The 25,182-nt window shown below is 48.8% G+C and overlaps 2 protein-coding genes across 2 annotated transcripts in view; both read right to left on the bottom strand.

Moving 5' to 3' along the window:
* Positions 1–6,862: 6,862 nt before the first annotated feature.
* On the bottom strand, positions 6,863–7,588 carry LOC138663665 (oocyte zinc finger protein XlCOF22-like; the record flags this gene model as incomplete). Its single annotated transcript, XM_069749951.1, has 1 exon — positions 6,863–7,588. A coding segment is annotated over one exon (726 nt), but the record flags the coding sequence as incomplete, so codon positions are not given.
* The window catches only part of LOC138663653 (zinc finger protein 773-like), a 67,161-nt gene continuing 49,566 nt past the window's right edge, over positions 7,588–25,182 (bottom strand). Inside the window, exon 10 of the mRNA XM_069749933.1 lies at positions 7,588–8,535. Within this exon, the coding sequence (XP_069606034.1) occupies positions 7,589–8,535 (947 nt within the window). The 3' untranslated portion in view covers position 7,588. The remainder of the gene's footprint in view (positions 8,536–25,182) is intronic.

Below are 25,182 nucleotides of genomic sequence, written 5' to 3'. Positions count from 1 at the left end.
ATAATGTACCCCAAAACTGTTGCAATGCCTTAACCTGCCCCTCTTACACCTGCTAGGGGATGCTGCGTAATATGCTTCTTCCTAGACCTCACTTTTCTAATACGGAATAAACATCACAGAGATCTTTTTCTATTCTAATCACCCTCATGCCTAAAGTGCGTAGAGCTAACTCAAAACAATCTAGCAACAGGTTTGCCGCATTAACAGACCTGGATGCCGACATGTCTCCCGGACCATTTTCTCAGTCAGAATCCTCCAATTCTTCCATACCTGATGGAGCAGACTCTGAGATGATCCCAGCTTCTACAACCAAAACCCCAAACACCCCTACCCCAGACCAAACGGCTCTACTTTCGCAGGTCCAATCTATCCTACATTCTGAATTACTTAAAATGTCGGACAAGTTGACTAAAGACTTTACCAAAGAGATCAGAGAACTTGGCTCCCGTACCTCCGACCTTGAAGATAAAATGGACTCAACCCTTGCAAACCTTGCAACCAATGAAAAGGATATGGAGATGTTACAAGATGAGATCCACACCCTTAATAGCAAGCTACAAGATTTTGAAAACCAAGCCCATAGGAGCAACATTAGGATCAAAGGTATACCTGAAATGATCACCGATCTCCAATCCACCGTGACAGCCCTGTTTCAAGAACTTCTACCGGGGATCTCCATTGAGCGCCTGGAAATGGACCGCATCCATAGAGCCTTGAGCAAACGCTAGCCAGACGGTCCACCGAGAGACATTATTCTTAGATTGCACTTCTATAAAACTAAGGAACAGCTCCTGCAGGCGGCAAGAAAATCTACACCGCTAATATTCCAAGGCCACCCATATGAGCTGTTCTCAGACTTGGCCCCCACTACTATCGCTAAACGACGAGATATGAAGCCATATCTGGAGATTCTATGATCCAATAACATCAAATATCGTTGGGGATTCCCCTTTAAACTGACATTCTCCCACCTTGATATGATCCACAGTTTTCTCCCTTGAAGGAGCGAGCCGTTGCCTAGCTAAACTGCAGCTCATGGATCCCTCTTCATCCCCCCCACATGCCTCCTCTCAGCCTCGGCCTGAGAACTGCTGATCTAAGCCACAAGCTCTGCCTGATCCTCTGTGATGAGCTGTACAACCACTGGCTTTACTCTGAGCCTCTGATAACCTACAGGCTACTCTATTAGATGCTCATGTAGTTTTAGGACAATATGATTATGTATGTTTTCTCAGTTTACTTTCACAGATGTTCCTGAAGTGCGCAACTTTAACATTCCCTCATTGGAAGCTACTGCGCCTTTCACTTCTACTGAAACTCTGGACTGGACTGAACTTGTCTTTCCACTTGACCTTCGATACAGACAAGTGAATATGTTCAACCTACAAGTTAATACAGTGTTTTTCTTTTTTTCCTTTATCTATCGACTGTTATGTTCTAGCGACATGTCGTATATATTCTACCTTACCGCAATGTTCTAAAAGTAATACAAGGTCGCATAATGGCTTAAATTAGCTATATTACTAGACATAGTTGTTTTTCCTTGAGACATGATCCATGCCCTCCATTTATCAGCCGCCACATTAGGTTGATATGTTAGACCACCTTTTGAATACCCCCAAGATTGCTGAATCAGATCCCCAGTTCGATTTTACCAACTACTTGATTATATCCCCGTATTCCGTTACAACCACATACACTTTTTTGCGCTACCCCTAGCAGACCCTTATGACCCCACAGTGTCCTTGCACACTGCTGCTCAGCACATGGTGCTTAGCCAACATTACAGTTGTCCCTTCCCCTCTAATAAGTTTTCTCACGCCACCCAAACTATAGATATCTTCCAACCTACCCCATCCCCCAACCCAACTACCTGCCCGGGCTCATACTACCCACTTAGTCCACTCTGCAATACTTTCTCCACTCCTACCAACAAACCACAACTAATAATTACCATGAGCAAATTTTACAACCTCCTAAAATGCCACTCACGATCTTATCACACAACGTGAGGGGCCTCAACTCCCCTCACAAATGCACCAAGGCCTTCCGTTACTATAGATCCCAACAAGCAGATGTGGTATGCCTCCAAGAGACGCACTTTTCAACTAGCTCCTGCCCTAGATTTCAGTCCACTTCTTACCCGTTTTTCTACTCAGCAAACGCTCCAAACAAAACTAAAGGTGTAGCTATCTGTTTTAAAAAAATCTGTCCTGTTTGTTTTTAAGTCCTCAGTAGTCGACAAGGAAGGTCGCTATATCATGGTGACCGACGAATTGGTGACCTTTGTTTCATACTATGCCCCTAATACCCATCAAGCCTCTTTCTTTTCCCAATTACTAGAATTAATTTCAGAACATGCCCAGGGTACCACAATTTTATGTGGAGACTCCAACTGTATACTTAAAGCTAGCCTGGACAAGTCCTTAAGTCCTCATTCTTCAACTAGTCCGCCACCATACTCTTCTGCAGATTCAAGCGCCCTTAGCAAACTTCTCTCCCAGTACCACTGGGTTGACCTATGGAGGGAATTCCACCCCACCGAAAGAGATTACACTTTTTTCTCCACACGCCACCTAGTGTACACTAGAATTGACCATATCCTAGTTCATCCTTCTTTTATTCCAAATGTATCAAATATCTCAATCCAATCTACTCCTTGGTCGGACCACTCCCCAAACCTAATCACGTGCTCAACACTCCACCCACAGCCCCGCTCATTCAACTGGACCCTAAACGATTCACTGCTCTCCTACCCCAATATCGCCCAAAAACTGAAAAATCATATTGATGAATATTTCTCTTTGAACAATCAGCTTCTTCGCCAATCTCCCTATGGGAAGCACACAAAGAAGTACTTAGAGGTTTCTGCATCCAAGAGGCCTCTCGTTAAAAAAAAAGATAGAAACACGAAAATAGCTGAATTGGAGAGCAGAGTGTCAGCTTTGGAGTCCCAGATGAAAACTATACCTCTACCCACCACGTACCGAGATCTCCTCCATGCTCACACCGAACTAGACCTTCACCTCTCTGAGAACGCCGACCGAGCTATACGTTGGTCACAGCAACGCTTCTATACCCTTAACAATAAAAATAATTCTAACCTTGCCCGTCGCTTAAAATGCCAACCTCTACCAAGACCCCCCATACGCTTACACACACCCACAGGTATTACAACCAACCCACAACAAATTATCCACGTATTTCAGCAAAAACTAAGACAGCTGTACAACGCCCCAACCACCACAAATACAGAAACCCTGGAGAACTTCTTAGATTCTGTTCCCCTCCCGGCCCTTAGCTCTAATATGATCGAACTCCTTGACCAAGCTGTAACTCCTAGCGAAATTGAACTAGCCATTCAAAATCTGAAAATAAAAAACCAGGCCCCGATGGATTCACGGCCCTTTATTATAAGAAATACGCCCCGGCATTGATCCCCCACCTCACCAATTATTTCAACTCCTTGAGAGACGGTAAAAAACCAGGCGCAGCCTCATTAATGGCTGCAATATCCATGATACCTAAACCCAACTCAGACCACTTACTTTGGTCCAATTATAGACCAATATCTCTAGTTAACATAGACCTCAAAATATTAGCTAGAATCCTATCTCAAAGGTTGAACTCAGGCTTAGGTACTTTAATCCATATAGACCAAGTAGGCTTTGTCCCACGCCGACAAGCCTCAGACAACATATGGAGGGTTTCCCACTTACTACACCTCTGCAAGCACCGCAACATATCAAGCATGTTACTGTCATTAGACATCAAAAAAGCCTGTATCGTGGCCATACCTATTTGCGGTGTTGTGGAGATGGAAGTTTCCCGACCACTTTCTCTCTTGGATTTACACCCTCTACAGTTCCCCCTCCACCTACGTACGCTATAACGGCTTCTCTTCTACGCTCTTTCCAATCAGCAGGGGTACTCGACAGGGTTGTCCTCTCTCACCCCTATTATTTCTCCTAGCGCTTGAACCACTAGCTATCCAACTGCGTCTTAACTCCAATATACAGGGTGTAGAAGTGGCAACAGTCCCACACAAACTTTTCTTGTTTGCAGATGACATCCTGCTCCTTTTATCGTCCCCTCAGACATCCCTGCCTGCCCTACTCCAAATCCTACAAGATTTTGAATCCATATCTGGTCTACAAACAAACACTGCCAAATCTTACGCCATAAATGTATCCCTCCCGCAACAAATTATAGCACATCTCCAAAAAGATTTTCCGTTCCAGTGGGTTACTAATCATTTGGAATATTTAGGGGTGAAACTGACGGCTAATCTAGATTCCCTCTATGCGGCTAATTATCCGCCCATGCTCCGAAAACTTTGCCTCTTGCTTCAATCGCGGGAAAAGTTGCACCTCTCATGGCTAGGCCGAGTGCGTGCCCTAAAGATGTCTATTCTCCCCAAGTTACTTTATTTATTTTGCATCCTGCCAATCCCTATCCCTTCACATTTCCTCAAAACGGCTCAAAGATTAATAGATGCTTTTGTTTGGAGGGGAGGTCTCCCCAGAGTTAACAAAGCCACTCTCTACCGTCACCACCTAAAAGGAGTCCTGGGAGTTCCCAACCTTTCCAAATACTACCGCGCAGCCCAAATGGGCCAACTGACCCTATACCATGCCTACACAGAAACCCCATTATGGCTATCTTTAGAAGCCTCCGAGCTGCAACCCGACACCCTTTATACAATATTATGGATTCTCCTAACCCAACGTAAACATATTTCGAACCCCATTATAAAACACCCTCTTGCAATCTGGGACTCACTCAAATACTCTTCACAACTAATTTCACCCTTTTTGCCCCTTGCTCCCATTTGGGGCAATACCCTATTTCCCCCAGGTATGGGATCCCTTAGATACTTCCATAAGTGGGTTGAAGCGGGGATAACTAGAGTTCACCATCTCTTCAATGTTGACGGGATTATCCCATTCCCAGCCCTTAGAGAAAAATACTGTTTCCCCCCCGGAGAGATATTTCGATATTTGCAACTAAAGAACTTTGTTAGTTCTTTACTAAAAAATTCTACCCCTCCCTACTCCTTTACTCCATTTGAGCAAAGATGTCATCAAAGCCCCCATGCCTCAGGTACTATATCTCTCCTATACTCACAAATCAACACTCCCTCGCATAGGAACTGCTTAAAATACACTTTTTGCTGGGAGTCCGATATTGGGTCTACCCTGACTGACTCAGAATTGTCCCAAATCTGGTCCTCCTCTATCGGAGGAATACTAAATACCCTCATGCTAGAAACCAACTACAAAGTGTTGACCCGTTGGTACCTGACCCCAGTTAGAGTGGCTAAGGCAGTGGCCAACTACTCCCCAAATTGCTTCAGAGGATGTAACTCTATTGGAGACATGTTCCATATCTGGTGGCTATGCCCAACTGTTAGAAGACTATGGATTAGAATCTACCATTTAGTATTCTCTATAACAAATATAAATCTCAGAAAAAACCCTTTGGAGGCCCTACTCAACAAACGCATCTCCAACATCCCCAAACACACTCAGGCTCTTATTTCATTCATATTTTTAGCAACCAAACAAACTATAGCTTTGGCTTGGAAAAAAACAAACATAGACTTTTCCGCAGTTAAATCACGCCTCTCCTGGTATATGATTAACGAAAAACTATCGGCTATTCTTATGGACAAAGTTGGTAAATTTGAGAAAATATGGCTCCCCTGAGCGCAATATACTAATCACACTCCTTTTGCCGTACCTACACTTTACTTAACTAACCCTGAACCATCTGACTCAGAATGACTTCCCATAGTTACCGCACACAATGTGATTTCGGGCCCTCTTTCCCCCCCCCTTTTCCCCCATTTTTTTCCCCTATCCCCTACTGTTGTTAGTTCATATGATTGCGTGTTATCTGTTTACATGCATTTGTATACATATTGCATTTACAGCTTTGAAATGATACCTTTATTATCACTTCATATGTAAATTGTACATTTCCAATAAAAATTTATTGTTGAAAAAAAAAAAAAGAACTTTTTGCATCAACTCCACTTGCTGAGTTTGGAGAAAGAAGGAGGATTAGTACAACCCCCAAAACAGTGTCCTAAGCGTTAAGCATGGTGGGGGAAATTTCATACTTTAGGGGGTGCTTTTCTGCAAAAGGTAAGTAAGCTTCTGACTTGCAGACAGATCCTGGGTGTGGGTGATCTCTTTGCAGACTTGTACTTCCATAGTTTGAGCAAGAAAACAGAGATACTGACCGATGATGAGGGAAATACACCTGCGGCGACGTTTTGGGGGACTTTTCCCTTTCTCAAGCCTCATTACTAACCTGCCCGATTCATGCACGCAGCCGAATGCTTCTGGGAAAAAATTACTTTATTCTCACCGGCAGCATTCAGCTTCAGTCAGAGTAGTGACGCCAGCACTGGTCCGGTCACTGCTCTGAGTACACAGAGCAGTGGGTATAACCGTGCCCCGACATGGACTGGCCGCTGGCCCCAATGTAGAGCCAGTGTCATTCAGGCCGGGGCAACGGTTACAGCCTTAGAATGGTAAATGAAACTGTGCCAGCGAAGCCTCTTTTACTAAAACCGAATGCTGCCAAGAAGAATAAAGTTCATTTTCTCCCAGCAGAATTTGTCTATCTGTAGGCGCTAATCAAGTTAGTAATGAAATTAACCTGCAAATTATGCCCCTATCTGCAGGTTAATAGCCTTTTTGCTGGTGACAGGTTCCCTTTTAAGAGTTGATTTCCAAGCAAAACTCTTCCCACATTAAGAAAAAGTCTTTTTCCCTGTGTGACTGCTCTGGTGACTAAGAAAAGATGATATCTTCACAAAATATTTTCCACATTCTGAACAGAGAAAAGGCTTCTACCCTGTGTGGGTTCTCTGGTGTCTAGTAAAATATGCTTTCCGTGTAAAACATTTTCCACATTCTGAACAGGAAAAAGGCTTCTCCCCTGTATGAATTCTCTGGTGCGTAACAAAATCTAATTTCTCATTAAAACATTTCCCACACTCTGAACATAAGAATGGCTTCTCCCCTGTGTGGGTTCTCTGGTGTCTATCAAGATGAGGTTTCTGGGTAAAACATTTCCCACATTCTGAACATGAAAAAGGCTTCTCCCCTGTATGGGTTCTCTGGTGGACATCAAGAAGCTTTTTCTGGTTAAAACATTTCTTACATTCTGAACATGAAAATGGCTTCTCCCCGGTGTGGGTTCTTTGGTGTATAATAACATGTGATTTCCAGTTAAAACATTTCCCACATTCGGAACATGAAAAAGGCTTCTCCCCTGTGTGGGTTCTCTGGTGGCTATCAAGGTGTGCTTTCTGGATAAAACATTTCAGACATTCTGAACATGAGAAAAGCTTTACTCCTGTGTGGGTTCTCTGGTGTCTATCAAGACACACTTTCTGGGTAAAATATTTTCCACATTCTGAACAGGAAAAAGGCTTCTCCCCTGTGTGGGTTCTCTGGTGGCTATCAAGTTGTGCTTTCTGGATAAAACATTTCAGACATTCTGAACATGAGAAACGCTTTACTCCTGTGTGGGTTCTCTGGTGTCTATCAAGACACACTTTCTGGATAAAACATTATCCACATTCTGAACAGGAAAAAGGCTTCTCCCCTGTATGTATTTTCTGGTGCATAACAAAATTTGATTTTTCGTTAAAACATTTCCCACATTCTGAACATAAAAATGGCTTCTCCCCTGTGTGGGATCTCTGGTGGCTATCAAGTTGTGCTTTCTGGATAAAACATTTCAGACATTCTGAACATGAGAAATGCTTTACTCCTGTGTGGGTTCTCTGGTGTCTATCAAGACACACTTTCTGGATAAAACATTTTCCACATTCTGAACAGGAAAAAGGCTTCTCCCCTGTATGTATTTTCTGGTGCTTAACAAAATTTGATTTTTCATTAAAACATTTCCCACATTCTAAACATAAAAATGGCTTCTCCCCTGTGTGGGATCTCTGGTGTCTATCAAGAAGCGCTTTCCGGCTAAAACATTTCAGACATTCTGAACATGAGAAAAGCTTCTCCCCTGTGTGAATTTTCTCATGTCTGTTAAAACCTGATTTCTGTGAAAAACATTTTTCACATTCTGAACATGAAAATGGCTTCTCCCCTGTGTGAGTTCTCTTGTGTCTAACAAGACTTGATTTCATGTTAAAACATTTCCCACAAATGGAACAAGAAAATCTATTCTCTGCTGTGTCAATTTTTTGATGTTTAAGAGAACACTTTTTGAGCAGAAAACTATTTCTATGCTTTGAATGTGAAAATGACTTCTTTGCTTTAGGAGCAGTTAGTTTTTTAATGTTCATTTTGTGAGTTTGATTTTCCTTAGCAGTCGGTAATGAATCAGGAGACAGGACCTGTTTCAAAGGGTCAGATGATTGATCTTTGCTATGAAGGGATGATGGTAGATCTGGAGTAATAGCATTCACTTCAATAGAATCCTGTTTGATCTCAAAATCATCTGATTTAAAAATTGAAGATGTCAGCTGTTCCTCTGATCCCCTGGTACAGTCATCTGCCAAGAATAAAACCAATTATTATTTTTGAATAAAATATCCTTGAATTTTAAGTTTTTTACCATTTCTACTTACACTATAAAAATTGCAAGTTATGCAAAACATAATATTGAATTCACAAGACAATGGCAGTTCACAGTATAATAAAAAAAAAACGCGTAGCATGAACCAGTGGAGAGTGGTGTTCACCTGTTTGTTCATTCTGCCTCACAAATATAGAATAAAAATCCACCAAACCATGTTATGTAGGTGAAAATAATACCAATAAAAACTTCTACTCATCCCACAAAAAAACAATCCCCACTCAGGTCCATCATTTGTCAATGGAAAAAAAGACGTTTCCATATTATTAGTTGCTCAAAGGCTCTTGAAAAGCAAAAAGCTTTCATACCCAATCCAGCAACATCCGTTCTGCCAAAGTCAAATCTCCCCCTCGCTTCTGAGCCTCGCAGTGTGCTCAAACCATATTTAGCATCCATGTATTTGGCATTACTATTGTAAGAAGATCCCACTTAATTTACAGTGTGTGTCTCCTGGAGCACAACAATCTGGGCACTATGTGTGGGGAATAAAATAGCAAATGTGCAATTTTCACTCTTAAACTTCAACTGCTAATTAAAGTGCATGTGGAGTCAAAATAGTCACTGCTCCTATAGGTTAATTCACTGAAGGTTTTATTTTCAAAAAAGGAGTCACTTTATGGAGATTTCTACTGCTGTGATTTTCTGCCATTTTGTCATATTAGAGCTTCTGCAAATGGTATGTAACATCTTCTCTGGGATCTGCTCCTGTGACATCTGCTTCTGTCACTAGATGCGGCGTCAAAGATACACAGCTGGGGGGGTCACGCAGATCCATCCGCTGTTATCACTCCAATCGTCAGGACAATATGAAATTGACCAATGATTGATGGACGAGACTGCAGCCGCTTCCACTACTAGGCCGATTATTAGGTATCTAACAGGCAGCATGTGGTATATACACCCCCGATTCAAAAGCATGAATTATATGTATATACCCCGTACGGTCACCACTAGTGTTGAGCATTCCGATACCGCAAGTATCGGGTATCGGCCGATATTTGCGGTATCGGAATTCCGATACTGAATTCCGATACTTCCCGCGTATCGGATACCGGAATCGGAAGTTCCCAGAATTCAAATTGAACGCAGCAGCCAATGAGGAATGAATGAAAGTGTGGGCACATCCTGTTTAGCATGGTGGGCATGTAAGTACTGGCAAGGCTGGGATTGGCTGCTGAAATGATGTCACTCTGCACTATAAAAAAGCGCTGCCGCCATTTTGCGCTCACTCTGCTGTGATTTCAGTTAGGGACAGGACGCTGTGTTCTAACTGAGGGCCAGTCGAGCTAGCTAATTGCTTTATTTTCCTTTCCAAAGGCTAATTTAGCAAAACGCTGTGTGTTCTTCACTGTTCACCTTGCTCTTGCCTTGCAGCGCTGTTTTAACAGCGTTCTGCAAGGTCTCTGTGTGTGTGTGTGTGTGTGCAGCTCACTCTGTAGTCTGTGTGCAGCCATATACCCGGTTGTATTCAGCTCAGGGGGGGTTCACACTGCCTCACACAGTTGTTCTTTTTTGCTCTTAGTGCAGCCTGCTGCACATTTTTTCTCAAATTTCCTATTAGTGTTTTTCCACCAGTCTCCAGCTCTATTGTGGAAAAACACTACATAGGATAACCTAGAGGGGGGTTTTTGGGCCTTGCAGCGCCGTTTACGGCTGTCTGCACGGTCTCCGTGTGAGCCCAGCTCGCCCTGTAGTCTGTGTGCAGCCATAGCCGGTTGGATTCAGCTCAGGGTTCGTTACTGGCTCATACCTTGAGAAAAATTTTCCTTTTTTTCAAATAGTGCAGCCTGTTTAAAATTTGAAAAAAAAAATTCCTATTAGTGTCTTTCCACTCGTATCCAGCTAAATAGTGGAAAAACACTATATAGGATAACCTAGAGGAGGGTTTTTTGGCCTTGCAGCGCCGTTTACGGCTGTCTGCACGGTCTCCGTGTGAGCCCAGCTCGCCCTGTAGTCTGTGTGCAGCCATAGCCGGTTGGATTCAGCTCAGGGTTCGTTACTGGCTCATACCTTGAGAAAAATTTTCCTTTTTTTCAAATAGTGCAGCCTGTTTAAAATTTGAAAAAAAAAAAAATTCCTATTAGTGTCTTTCCACCAGTCTCCAGCTCAATTGTGGAAAAACACTACATAGGATAACCTAGAGGTTTTTTTGGGGGCCTTGCAGCGCCGTTTACGGCTGTCTGCACGGTCTCTGTGTGAGCGCAGCTCGCCCTGTAGTCTGTGTGCAGCCATAGCCGGTTGGATTCAGCTCAGGGTGCGTTACTGCCTCATACCTTGAAAAACAATTTCCTTTTTTTCAAATAGTGCAGCCAGTTTAAAATTTGAAAAAAAAAATTCCTATTAGTGTCTTTCCACTTGTATCCAGCTAAATAGTGGAAAAACACTATATAGGATAACCTAGAGGAGGGTTTCTTGGCCTTGCAGCGCCGTTTACGGCTGTCTGCACGGTCTCCGTGTGATTTAAACTAGCTCTGTAGCCCGATCTGCACCAAAAAAAAGGTTAAGTTCACCAAACACAACTTACACTTGTGTAGGCCACATTTGAAAAATAATAAAGTTTAGTCCACAATTTACAACATTAGTGTTTCTTACACCTGTTAGGAGGAGCATTACAGGAATAAGCACACTAAGGCCTTAGTACTTTTCTGCTTATCTTTATCTGTCAACCAAGATGAAGAGGGCAGGGAGTAAGGCACGTGGGCGTGGGCGCGGAGCAGGGAGAGGAGCAGGGAGAGGACGTGGTGATTCTGTGCCTGCTGCGGGCGCCGGTGACTCGTCGTCACTCAGTTTCAGCAGGGAACAGTCCTTCATGCGCAGCTTTGTCGGAGAGCGCCGTGCACCGCTGCTGCGTGAAGACCAAATTGAAGCCGTTGTCGGGTGGATGGCAGCTAACGCCTCGGCATCGACTTCAGTTAGTGCCACATCCTCTCAGGCACAGAGCACTGGAGAGCAGCCATCTGTCTCTTCACCACCTGCCAAATTGGCCAGGCAGTCAGAGAGCCCAGGACAGGAGCCGTCTCTACTTCTGTTCTCTGAATCTCTTGGCTTGGAAACAGGGGGCCAGCCAAGCAGCATTGGAGAAATGGAAGAAGAGGCAGTGTGCAGTGATGCCCAACACCTTTTTCTCTCTGACTCTGAAGAGGCAGGTGGGCTAGTGCCTCCGGTGACCACAGCGCAGTACGCATCTGATGATGAAACTCAGGTGCCGCTTTCTCGTGCGTACTGTGCTGCTGAGACTACCCAGGAGGAGCAGTTGGTGGCAGAGGGTAGTGGAGATGATGAGGTCCTTGACCCATCGTGGCGTGAGGAACAGGAAGGTGGTGGGAGCAGCTCAGAGGAAGAGCTTCCTCTTACGGGCCAAAGAGGGAGAGGGAGGGGGAAGACTGCGGAGCCTGTAGCCTCCACTTTGGCACCCGTTAGGAGCCTGTCTCTTTCCAAAGCCAAAAAGGGCGCTCCCAAGACTTGCAGTGCCTGGTCCTTTTTTGACACAGTTGCAGATGACATTTGTTTTGTCAAATGCAAGCTGTGTCATCATAAAGTAAAAAGAGGGAAAAATGTCAGCAACCTCAATACCACAAATATGTGGAAACATGTGCGGACCAGGCACGCGGTGGAGTTACAGAAACACACTGAAGATGTAGGCCAACCAACAGCGGCAGCTACCACCTCTTCAGCTCGTGTTGCCTCTTCCTCCAGCTCACGCACAGCTGGTTTGGCTTCCTCCCAGAGACCTTGTGTAATTCCACCCACAGCACCACCTTCCCAGTCATCCTCACACTCCCAGTCTACTCTACAGCCATCGGTAGTACAGGCATGGGAGAAAAGGCGGGCATTCTCGGCCAACCACCCCCGAGCACAGGCTCTGAATGCAGGCATTGCCAAACTGTTGTCCCTGGAAATGCTCTCGTTCAGGCTGGTGGAGACTGACAGCTTCCGTGACTTGATGGCATTGGCAGTCCCACAGTACAAGGTGCCCAGCCGCTTTTACTTCAGCAGGCAGGCTGTCCCTGCCCTGCACAGGCATGTTGAGGCAAACATAAAACATGCGCTACTGAACGCCGTCAGTAGCAAGGTCCACCTCACCACCGATGCGTGGACCAGTCAGCATGGACAGGGGCGATATGTTTCCCTCACTGCCCATTGGGTTAATGTTGTTGAGCCAGGTACAGATCGTGCGAGTGGCGCAGGACGTGTCCTGCCCACTCCAAGGATTGCAGGAATCCAGTCTGTACGCATCGACTCCTCCTCTTACACCAGTTCCTCTGATTCCTCTCTGCAGGATCCGTCACAGTCCACCCCCACATGGACCCGTGAACGTTTACCTATGACCGACATGAGCACAGCCGTGGCCAAACGTCAGCAGGCCGTCTTGAAACTAGTTTCATTGGGGCATCGAAGCCACACAGCGCAGGAGCTCTGGAATGCCATAAAGCAGGAGAGCGATGTGTGGTTACTGCCAGCGAATCTCCAGCCAGGCATGGTAGTGTGTGACAATGGCCGAAATCTGGTGGCAGCTTTGGCCCTTGGCAACCTCACTCACATCCCATGTCTGGCACATGTGCTCAATTTGGTTGTGCAGAGTTTTCTGAGGGACTATCCGGATCTTGATGCCCTGCTGCACAAGGTCCGCCTAGAGTGTGCTCACTTGCGGCGTTCCAGCTTGGCCAGATCCCGCATTGCTGCTCTGCAGCGCCGATTCCGCCTTCTGGAACACCGCATCATATGTGACCTACCTACCCGGTGGAATTCCACGTTACATATGTTGGAGCGGTTGTGTGAGCAGCAGCAAGCAGTTATGGAGTACCAGCTGCATCAGGCGCAAAGAAGTCGCAGTCAGCGCCGATCAGACTTCACAACCACAGAGTGGGCCACTATGAAGGACGTCTGCCAGGTTTTGCGTCCTTTTGATTATTCCACGCGGATGGCAAGTGCAGATGATGCACTAGTCAGCATGACTGTCCCCCTTATCTGCCTGCTTCAGCAAACTTTGCAAGGGTTAAGGGATGATGTGGTGGAAGAGGTGGAGGATGAGGAGTCACCTTTTCCATCAGCTTCTGGAGAGTCAGCGCCACGTGGTTCCTCACAAAGGGGTACGCAGGGGCCAATTTGTGAGGAGGATGAGGAGGAGTCAATGGAGGAGGAAGAGCTCCGTCCAGAGGAGGGAGCGACACAATTGTCCAGTGGTCAGTGTGTACAGCGAGGGTGGGGTGATGACGAGCGGGCAGAGATCATGTCTCAAGCAGGGGACAGCGTTTCTGGGCCGGTTGGCACTCTGCAGCACATGGTGGATTTCATGCTGCAGTGCCTGAGAAACGACCGCCGCATCGACCACATTCTCAACATGCCTGATTATTGGGTGTTCACCCTCCTCGATCCTCGCTACCGGGACAACGTCCAAAACCTCATCCCTGCGTTGACCCGGGAGCGTAAATTGCGGGAGTACCACGACACACTGGTGAATTCCATCATCTTCTCCTGTCCAACTGAGAGGAGTGCTGCTAGTGCTTTACAAAGCAGCTCAGTGCGTCGAGGCAGTGGGGGAGGCTCTGCCCAAAGAGGGAGCAGAAGCAGTGCCTCTGCCCAAGGCAAGCCCAGTATGGCACAACTCTGGCACACTTTTGTGTGCCCGCCCCAAATGTCTACACCATCACCGGCGGCTCCAGTCAGCAGGAGGCAACGGTTCCGTCAGATGGTGACAGACTACATGGCTTGCCCTCTTACTGTACTCCCAGACGGCTCTTCCCCGTTCAAGTTTTGGGTCTCTAAGCTGGATACATGGCCAGAGCTAAGCCAGTATGCATTGGAGGTGCTGGCTTGCCCTGCGGCTAGTGTCTTATCGGAACGTGTCTTTAGTGCCGCAGGTGGTGTACTAACAGACCGTCGCATGCGACTATCCTCCGATAACGTTGACCGGCTTACTTTCCTGAAAATGAACCAGGCCTGGATCTCGCAGGAATTTGCCACTCCTCTGCCTGATTAAGTAATTGGGTGTCATCCAGGTCTCCTGCTGTGTTCATCTTTCTACCACCTGAACTGCTATTCCTGGGCTCCAACACCGCCAGTTGCGGCTCAGAAGTGCAGGCTGCACAGTAAAAACATACGACCCAGTGTTATTGGGTTTCAGTAACGTCAGCTGATCCCCAGCTGTGTAGCCGGCAATGTGTCCTGCGACCGCCACGCTGGCACAACAACCTAAATGTAAGGGAACCTGTCCCCCCCCCCCCCCCCCGTCGTTTGTTACTGAAAGAGCCATCTTGTGCAGCAGTAATGCTGCACAAGGAAAAGGTAGCTCTTTATTTTTAGCTCTTTGCACACGCAGAACTTAACACTTATAAAATGTGTTCACTGATACCGTTATACCGTCCCGGAGCTGGGACTTTCCTTCGTAATGTGACGCAGCACAGCCGTCATTCCTACCCCCTTGGTGCCATGCGCTGCCTCCTCAGCGTTGTTTTAAGCTGTCACGGAGCCTGCGCTGTTCTGTTATCCCTTGGGCATGCCCTATTTGCGCTGCCTGTCTTCTGACATAATTTGGTGTCAGGCTGGCTGCGCCTGTGCGGCCGCGGTGCCCGAGATCCCGCCTCGCAGTGTCTTCTGATTGAGTCACACTGCGGGCCTGGGATCCATGGGCATGCGCAGTGCATATCTTCCCCTCGGGCTCTCGCTCATTTCCCTCCGCCTTCTTTAGACTGTGCGCCGTCAGCTGATCCCTAGCATGCCACGGCCGTGACACCGCACAGTCTGAAGAAGAGGGAAGGAGGGGAGTGAGAGTCGAGGTTATGCACTGTGCATGCCCATGGTTCCAAGGCCCGCAGTGGGATTACGTTAGATGAGACTGCGAGGTGGGATCTGGAGCAGCGTGGACGCACAGGCACTGACAGCCTGACACCAAATTATGTCAGAAGACAGGCAGCGCTAATTGGGCATGGCCAAGGGCTAACAGAACAGCGCAGGCTCCGTGGCAGCTTAAAACAACGCTGAGGAGGCAGCGCACGGCATCAAGGGGATAGGAATGACAGCTGTGCTGTGTCCCATTACGAAGGAAATTCGCACCTCCGGAACGGTTTAACGGTATAAAGGGACACATTTTTAGTGTTTACTTCGGTGTTTGCAAGGAGCATAATTAAAAGAGCAACCTTTTCCTTTTGCATCCTTAGTGCTGCACAACATGGCTCTTTCAGCTACAAACGTCTTGGGGGGGGGGGGTTAAAGGTTTCCTTTCAACTTGCTCCAATCAGGCTTCGGCCTACACTCTGTTCCTCTGCTCCTCCTGCTGTCCCTGGGCTCTAACACCGCCAGTTGGTGCCTGGAAGTGCTGTGTGCACAGTCAACAGTCGCTCCTCTGTTATTGGGGTTCAGTAACGTCAGCTGATCCCCAGCTGTGTGTGCGGCAATACCTCCAATCTGCTCCTCCTGCTGTCCCTGGGCTCTAACACCGCCAGTTGGTGCCTGGAAGTGCTGTGTGCACAGTCAACAGTCGCTCCTCTGTTATTGGGGTTCAGTAACGTCAGCTGATCCCCAGCTGTGTGTGCGGCAATACCTCCAATCTGCTCCTCCTGCTGTCCCTGGGCTCTAACACCGCCAGTTGGTGCCTGGAAGTGCTGTGTGCACAGTCAACAGTCGCTCCTCTGTTATTGGGGTTCAGTAACGTCAGCTGATCCCCAGCTGTGTGTGCGGCAATACCTCCAATCTGCTCCTCCTGCTGTCCCTGGGCTCTAACACCGCCAGTTGGTGCCTGGAAGTGCTGTGTGCACAGTCAACAGTCGCTCCTCTGTTATTGGGGTTCAGTAACGTCAGCTGATCCCCAGCTGTGTATCCGGCAACGTGTCATGCGACCGCCACGCTGGCACAACTAAAATGTAAGGGGACCTGTCCCCCCCCCCCCCCTAGGCGTTTGTTACTGAAAGAGCCACCATGTGCAGCACTAATACTGCACAAGGGAAAGGTCGCTCTTGAAATTATGCTCCTTGCAAACGCTGAACTACACACTCATGTAATGTGTCCCCTCACACCGTCCAACCGTCCCGGAGGTGGGACTTTCCTTTGTAATGTGACGCAGCACAGCCGTCATTGCTACCCCCTTGGCACCGTGCGCTGCCTCCTTAGCGTTGTTTGATTCCGTCATGGACCCTGCGCTGTTATGTTATCCCTTGGCCATGCACAGTTTGCGCTGCCCGTCCTCTGACATCATTTGTTGTCGTCCTGGCTGCGCCTGTGCGTCCACGCTGCCCGAAATCACACCTCGCAGTGTCGTCTAATGTGATCCCACAGTGGGCCTGGTATCCATGGCCATGCGCAGTGCATATACTAGCCTCTCACTCCCCTTCTTCACGCTTCTTCAGACTAGGCGGCGTCAGCTGATCCCTAATAGCATGCCACGGCCGTGACGCCGCACAGTCTGAAGAAGCAGGAAGGAGGTGAGTGAGAGGCGATGATATGCACTGCGCATGCCCATGGATCCCTGGCCCGCAGTGGGACTACATTAGATGACACTGCAAGGTTGGATCTCGGGCAGCTTGGACGCACAGGCACTGCCAGCCTGACACCTACATGATGTCAGAAGACGGGCACCGCTAACTGTGCATGGCCAAGGGATAACATTACAGTGCGGGCTCCGTGACAGAACCAAACAACGTTGAGGAGGTGGTGCCCGGCACCAAGGGGGTTGGAATGACGGCTGTGCTGTGTCACATTACAAAGGAAAGTCCCACTTCCGGGATGGTTTGACGGTGTGAGGGGACACATTATATGAGTGTGTACTTCAGCGTTTGCAAGGAGCATAATTTTCGGAGCCACCATTTTCCATGTGCAGTATTACTGCTGTACAAGATGGCTCTTTCAGCAACAAATGCCTGGGGGGGGGGGTTAAAGGTTCCCTTTCAACTTGCTCCACTGCAGGCTTCGGCCTACACTCTGCTCCTCTTTGATTCCCTGGGTTTCAACACTGTCAGTTGCCACCTGGAAGTGTTGTCTACACAGAAAAAAACACTAGGTGATGTGTCAGTGGGGTTCAGCACCGCCAGCTGTTCCCCTGCTGTGTAGTCGGCAACGTGTCCAGCACAAGCCACGCTGGCACAACAGAACAAAAGCTGCCACCAGTGCAGGCTTCGGCCTACACTCTGCTCCTCTCCTCCTCCTGCTGACCCTGGGCTCAAACACCGCTAGTTTTTGCCCGGAAGTGCTAGCTGCACAGAGAAAAACACCAGCCAATGTGTTAGTGGGGTTCAGCAACGCCAGCTGTTCCCCTGCTGTGTAGCCGGCAACGTGACCTGCAAACGCCATGCAGGCACAGGAACTGAAATTAAAAGGGAACCTGGCCCCACCCCCCCAGGTGTTTCTATGTATAACAGCCACCTAGTACAGCAGTACTGCTGCATTTGTACAAGGTGGCTGACTTTTTCTCCTTGCCCACGTGGAACTCAACACGTACAAAATGTGTCTCATTGAGACCATTCCACTGTCCCTGAGGTGTGACTTTCCTTTGTAATGATACGCAGCACCCCCCTTGGTAGCGTTTCCCGTCTTTTGTCATCATGGTTAGCTGGCTGCGCCTGTGCATCCGCCCTGCTAGAAACAACGCCCCTCGTTGTCATATTTATTTTGTCAGCGAGGGTGTGGTTTATGGGCACGAGCAGTGCATATGTTCGCCTGTCTTAACTCATCTCCTTCCGCCTTCTTCAGACTGTGCGGCCTCCTGGCCGTGGTAGGCGATAAGGGATCAGCTGAGGCCGCCCAGTCTGGAGCAGGTGTAAGGACATGTGTAAGCGGCAAACCTATTTACTGCACAAGGCCACGAATCCCAGCCACGCAGTGTGATTTTTTGAAAACACACTGTGGGTCTGGGATTCATGTCCATCGCTAACCGCAACGGCCGACATGAAATGAGGTCAGAAGACAGGAAGCGCTCACAGCGCATGGCCAAGGGATCACAATAGCGCAGACTCCTGTACAGCAAATAACAACGCTCAGGAATCTGCGCCCAGTACCTAGGTGCAAATTTTGACACCTGTGCTGCGTCTCGTTAAAAAGACAAGTCACGCCTCCACAACTGTTTGACAGTATAATGGGCTAAATAGTGTACGTGTTTTAGTCAGCGTGTGCAAGGAGCAAAACAAATAGAGCAACCTTTTACTTGTGCAGCATTAATGCTGCACAAGGTGTGGCTCTTGTACCTTGCAACACCTGAGGGGGGGGTTAAAGGTAACCTTTGAAATTGGTTCAACTAGGCTTCGGCCTACACTCTGCTCCTCTACTCCTCCTGCTGACCCTGGGCTCAAACACCGCTAGTTTTTGCCCGGAAATGCTAGCTGCACAGAGAAAAACACCAGCCAATGTGTTAGTGGGGTTCAGCACCGCCAGCTGTTCCCCTGCTGTGTAGTCGGCAACGTGTCCAGCACAAGCCACGCTGGCACAACAGAACAAAAGCTGCCACCAGTGCAGGCTTCGGCCTACACTTTGCTCCTCTCCTCCTCCTGCTGACCCTGGGCTCAAACAACGCCAGTTTCTGCCCGGACATGCTAGCTGCACAGAGAAAAACACCAGCCAATGTGTTAGTGGGGTTCAGCACCGCCTGCTGTTCCCCCGCTGTGTAGCCGGCATCGTGTCCAGCACAAGCCACGCTGGCACAACCGACCAAAAGCTGCCACCAGTGCAGGCTTCGGCCTACACTTTGCTCCTCTCCTCCTCCTCCTGCTGACCCTGGGCTCTAACACCGCTAGTTTTTGCCCGGACATGCAATCTGCACAGAGAAAAACACCAGTCAATGTGTCAGTGGGGTTCAGCAACGCCAGCTGTTCCCCTGCTGTGTAGCTTGCAACGTGACCTGCAAACGCCACGCAGGCACATGAACTGAAATTGAAGGGAGCCTGCCCCCCACCCACAGGTGTTTCTATGTATATCAGCCACCTTGTACAGCAGTACTGCTGCATTTGTACGAGGTGGCTGACTTTTTCTCCTTGCCCACGTGGAACTCAACACGTACAAAATGTGTCTCATTAGAGACCATTACAATGTCCCTGAGGTGTGACTTTCCTTTGTAATGACACGCAGCACCACCCTTGTTAGCGCTGCCCGTCTTTTGACATCATTGGTTAGCTGGCTGCGCCTGTGCATCTCCCCTGCTCGAAACAACGGCCCTCGGTGTCTTATTTTTTTGGACAGCGAGGGTGTGATTGATGGGCATGTGCAGTGCATATGTTTGCCTGTGTTCACTCATCTCCTTCCGCCTTCTTCAGACTGGGTGTCCTCATGGCCGCGGCAGGCGATAAGGGATCAGATGAGGCCGCCCAGTCTGAAGCAGGTGTAAGGACATGTGTGAGCGGCAAACATATTTAGTGCACCAGGGCACGAATCCCAGCACCGCAGTGTGATTTTTTAAAAACACACTGTGGGTCTGGGATTCATGTCCATCGCTAACCGCAACGGCCGACATGAAATGAGGTCAGAAGACAGGAAGCGCTCACAGCGCATGGCCAAGGGATCACAATAGCGCAGACTCCTGTACAGCAAATAACAACGCTCAGGAATCTGCGCCCAGTACCTAGGTGCAAATTTTGACACCTGTGCTGCGTCTCGTTAAAAAGACAAGTCACGCCTCCACAACTGTTTGACAGTATAATGGGCTAAATAGTGTACGTGTTTTAGTCAGCGTGTGCAAGGAGCAAAACAAATAGAGCAACCTTTTACTTGTGCAGCATTAATGCTGCACAAGGTGTGGCTCTTGTACCTTGCAACACCTGAGGGGGGGGTTAAAGGTAACCTTTGAAATTGGTTCAACTAGGCTTCGGCCTACACTCTGCTCCTCTACTCCTCCTGCTGACCCTGGGCTCAAACACCGCTAGTTTTTGCCCGGAAATGCTAGCTGCACAGAGAAAAACACCAGCCAATGTGTTAGTGGGGTTCAGCACCGCCTGCTGTTCCCCCGCTGTGTAGCCGGCATCGTGTCCAGCACAAGCCACGCTGGCACAACCGACCAAAAGCTGCCACCAGTGCAGGCTTCGGCCTACACTTTGCTCCTCTCCTCCTCCTCCTGCTGACCCTGGGCTCTAACACCGCTAGTTTTTGCCCGGACATGCAATCTGCACAGAGAAAAACACCAGTCAATGTGTCAGTGGGGTTCAGCAACGCCAGCTGTTCCCCTGCTGTGTAGCTTGCAACGTGACCTGCAAACGCCACGCAGGCACATGAACTGAAATTGAAGGGAGCCTGCCCCCCACCCACAGGTGTTTCTATGTATATCAGCCACCTTGTACAGCAGTACTGCTGCATTTGTACGAGGTGGCTGACTTTTTCTCCTTGCCCACGTGGAACTCAACACGTACAAAATGTGTCTCATTAGAGACCATTACAATGTCCCTGAGGTGTGACTTTCCTTTGTAATGACACGCAGCACCACCCTTGTTAGCGCTGCCCGTCTTTTGACATCATTGGTTAGCTGGCTGCGCCTGTGCATCTCCCCTGCTCGAAACAACGGCCCTCGGTGTCTTATTTTTTTGGACAGCGAGGGTGTGATTGATGGGCATGTGCAGTGCATATGTTTGCCTGTGTTCACTCATCTCCTTCCGCCTTCTTCAGACTGGGTGTCCTCATGGCCGCGGCAGGCGATAAGGGATCAGATGAGGCCGCCCAGTCTGAAGCAGGTGTAAGGACATGTGTGAGCGGCAAACATATTTAGTGCACCAGGGCACAAATCCCAGCACCGCAGTGTGATTTTTTAAAAACACACTGTGGGTCTGGGATTCATGTCCATCGCTAACCGCAACGGCCGACATGAAATGAGGTCAGAAGACAGGAAGCGCTCACAGCGCATGGCCAAGGGATCACAATAGCGCAGACTCCTGTACAGCAAATAACAACGCTCAGGAATCTGCGTCCAGTACCTAGGTGCAAATTTTGACACCTGTGCTGCGTCTCGTTAAAAAGACAAGTCACGCCTCCACAACTGTTTGACAGTATAATGGGCTAAATAGTGTACGTGTTTAATTCAGCGTGTGCAAGGAGCAAAATTAAATAGAGCAACCTTTGACTTGTGCATCATTAATGCTGTTCAAGGTGTGGCTCTTGTACCTTGCAACACCTGAGGGGGGGGTTAAAGGTAACCTTTGAAATTGGTTCAACTAGGCTTCGGCCTACACTCTGCTCCTCTACTCCTCCTGCTGACCCTGGGCTCAAACACCGCTATTTTTTGCTCGGAAATGCTAGCTGCACAGAGAAAAACACCAGCCAATGTGTTAGTGGGGTTCAGCACCGCCAGCTGTTCCCCTGCTGTGTAGTCGGCAACGTGTCCAGCACAAGCCACGCTGGCACAACAGAACAAAAGCTGCCACCAGTGCAGGCTTCGGCCTACACTTTGCTCCTCTCCTCCTCCTGCTGACCCTGGGCTCAAACAACGCCAGTTTCTGCCCGGACATGCTAGCTGCACAGAGAAAAACACCAGCCAATGTGTTAGTGGGGTTCAGCACCGCCAGCTGTTCCCCCGCTGTGTAGCCGGCATCGTGTCCAGCACAAGCCACGCTGGCACAACCGACCAAAAGCTGCCACCAGTGCAGGCTTCGGCCTACACTTTGCTCCTCTCCTCCTCCTCCTGCTGACCCTGGGCTCTAACACCGCTAGTTTTTGCCCGGACATGCAATCTGCACAGAGAAAAACACCAGTCAATGTGTCAGTGGGGTTCAGCAACGCCAGCTGTTCCCCTGCTGTGTAGCTTGCAACGTGACCTGCAAACGCCACGCAGGCACATGAACTGAAATTGAAGGGAGCCTGCCCCCCACCCCCCCAGGTGTTTCTATGTATAACAGCCACCTTGTACAGCAGTACTGCTGCATTTGTACAAGGTGGCTGACTTTTTCTCCTTGCACACGTGGAACTCAACAAGTACAAAATGTGTCTCATTACAGACCATTACAATGTCCCTGAGGTGTGACTTTCCTTTTTAATGACACGCAGCACCCCCATTGTTAGCGCTGCCCGTCTCCTGACATCATTGGTTGGCTGGCTGTGCCTGTGCGTCCCCCCTGCCCGACACAACGCCCCCCGTTGTCTCATATATTTTGACTGCGAGGGTGTGATTGATGGGCACGAGCAGTGCATATGTTCCCCTGTTTTCACTCCCCTCCTTCCGCCTTCTTCTGACTGTGCGGCCTCATGGCCGCGGCATGCGATAAGGGATCAGCTGAGGCCACCCAGTCTGAAGCAGGTGTAAGGACATGTGTGAGCGGCGAACATATTTACTGCACAAGGCCACGAATCCCAGCACCGCAGTGTGACTTTAGGAAAAGCCACTGTGGGTCTGGGATTTATGGCCATCGTTAACCGCACCGGCCAACATGAAATGAGGTCATGAGACGGCCTGCACTAACAGGGTATTGCCAAGGGATAACACAAGAGCGCAGTTTCCTGTACTGCAAATAACAACGGTAAGGAATCTGCGCACAGCACCTAGGTGTAAATTTGTACACCTGTGCTGCGTCTCCTTAAAAAGACTAGTAGTCACGCCTCCACTACTGTTTGACAGTATAATGGGCTAAATAGTGTACGTGTTTAATTCAGCGTGTGCAAGGAGCAAAATTAAATAGAGCAACCTTTGACTTGTGCATCAATAATGCTGTTCAAGGTGTGGCTCTTGTACCTTGCAACACCTGAGGGGGGGGTTAAAGGTAACCTTTGAAATTGGTTCAACTAGGCTTTGGCCAACACTCTGCTCCTCTACTCCTCCTGCTGACCCTGGGCTCAAACACCGCTAGTTTTTGCCCGGAAATGCTAGCTGCACAGAGAAAAACACCAGCCAATGTGTTAGTGGGGTTCAGCACCGCCAGCTGTTCCCCTGCTGTGTAGTCGGCAACGTGTCCAGCACAAGCCACGCTGGCACAACAGAACAAAAGCTGCCACCAGTGCAGGCTTCGGCCTACACTTTGCTCCTCTCCTCCTCCTGCTGACCCTGGGCTCAAACAACGCCAGTTTCTGCCCGGACATGCTAGCTGCACAGAGAAAAACACCAGCCAATGTGTTAGTGGGGTTCAGCACCGCCAGCTGTTCCCCCGCTGTGTAGCCGGCATCGTGTCCAGCACAAGCCACGCTGGCACAACCGACCAAAAGCTGCCACCAGTGCAGGCTTCGGCCTACACTTTGCTCCTCTCCTCCTCCTCCTGCTGACCCTGGGCTCTAACACCGCTAGTTTTTGCCCGGACATGCAATCTGCACAGAGAAAAACACCAGTCAATGTGTCAGTGGGGTTCAGCAACGCCAGCTGTTCCCCTGCTGTGTAGCTTGCAACGTGACCTGCAAACGCCACGCAGGCACATGAACTGAAATTGAAGGGAGCCTGCCCCCCACCCCCCCAGGTGTTTCTATGTATAACAGCCACCTTGTACAGCAGTACTGCTGCATTTGTACAAGGTGGCTGACTTTTTCTCCTTGCACACGTGGAACTCAACAAGTACAAAATGTGTCTCATTACAGACCATTACAATGTCCCTGAGGTGTGACTTTCCTTTTTAATGACACGCAGCACCCCCATTGTTAGCGCTGCCCGTCTCCTGACATCATTGGTTGGCTGGCTGTGCCTGTGCGTCCCCCCTGCCCGACACAACGCCCCCCGTTGTCTCATATATTTTGACTGCGAGGGTGTGATTGATGGGCACGAGCAGTGCATATGTTCCCCTGTTTTCACTCCCCTCCTTCCGCCTTCTTCTGACTGTGCGGCCTCATGGCCGCGGCATGCGATAAGGGATCAGCTGAGGCCGCCCAGTCTGAAGCAGGTGTAAGGACATGTGTGAGCGGCGAACATATTTACTGCACAAGGCCACGAATCCCAGCACCGCAGTGTGACTTTAGGAAAAGCCACTGTGGGTCTGGGATTTATGGCCATTGTTAACCGCACCGGCCAACATGAAATGAGGTCATGAGACGGCCTGCACTAACAGGGTATTGCCAAGGGATAACACAAGAGCGCAGTTTCCTGTACTGCAAATAACAACGGTAAGGAATCTGCGCACAGCACCTAGGTGTAAATTTGTACACCTGTGCTGCGTCTCCTTAAAAAGACTAGTAGTCACGCCTCCACTACTGTTTGACAGTATAATGGGCTAAATAGTGTACGTGTTTAATTCAGCGTGTGCAAGGAGCAAAATTAAATAGAGCAACCTTTGACTTGTGCATCAATAATGCTGTTCAAGGTGTGGCTCTTGTACCTTGCAACACCTGAGGGGGGGGTTAAAGGTAACCTTTGAAATTGGTTCAACTAGGCTTTGGCCAACACTCTGCTCCTCTACTCCTCCTGCTGACCCTGGGCTCAAACACCGCTAGTTTTTGCCCGGAAATGCTAGCTGCACAGAGAAAAACACCAGCCAATGTGTTAGTGGGGTTCAGCACCGCCAGCTGTTCCCCTGCTGTGTAGTCGGCAACGTGTCCAGCACAAGCCACGCTGGCACAACAGAACAAAAGCTGCCACCAGTGCAGGCTTCGGCCTACACTTTGCTCCTCTCCTCCTCCTGCTGACCCTGGGCTCAAACAACGCCAGTTTCTGCCCGGACATGCTAGCTGCACAGAGAAAAACACCAGCCAATG

The sequence above is a fragment of the Ranitomeya imitator genome, chromosome 2 (genome assembly GCF_032444005.1).
Source record: "Ranitomeya imitator isolate aRanImi1 chromosome 2, aRanImi1.pri, whole genome shotgun sequence".
Lineage (NCBI taxonomy): Eukaryota > Metazoa > Chordata > Amphibia > Anura > Dendrobatidae > Ranitomeya > Ranitomeya imitator.
The sequence above is the reverse complement of the archived record's forward strand: the minus strand, read 5'-3'. Positions and strand labels throughout refer to the sequence as shown.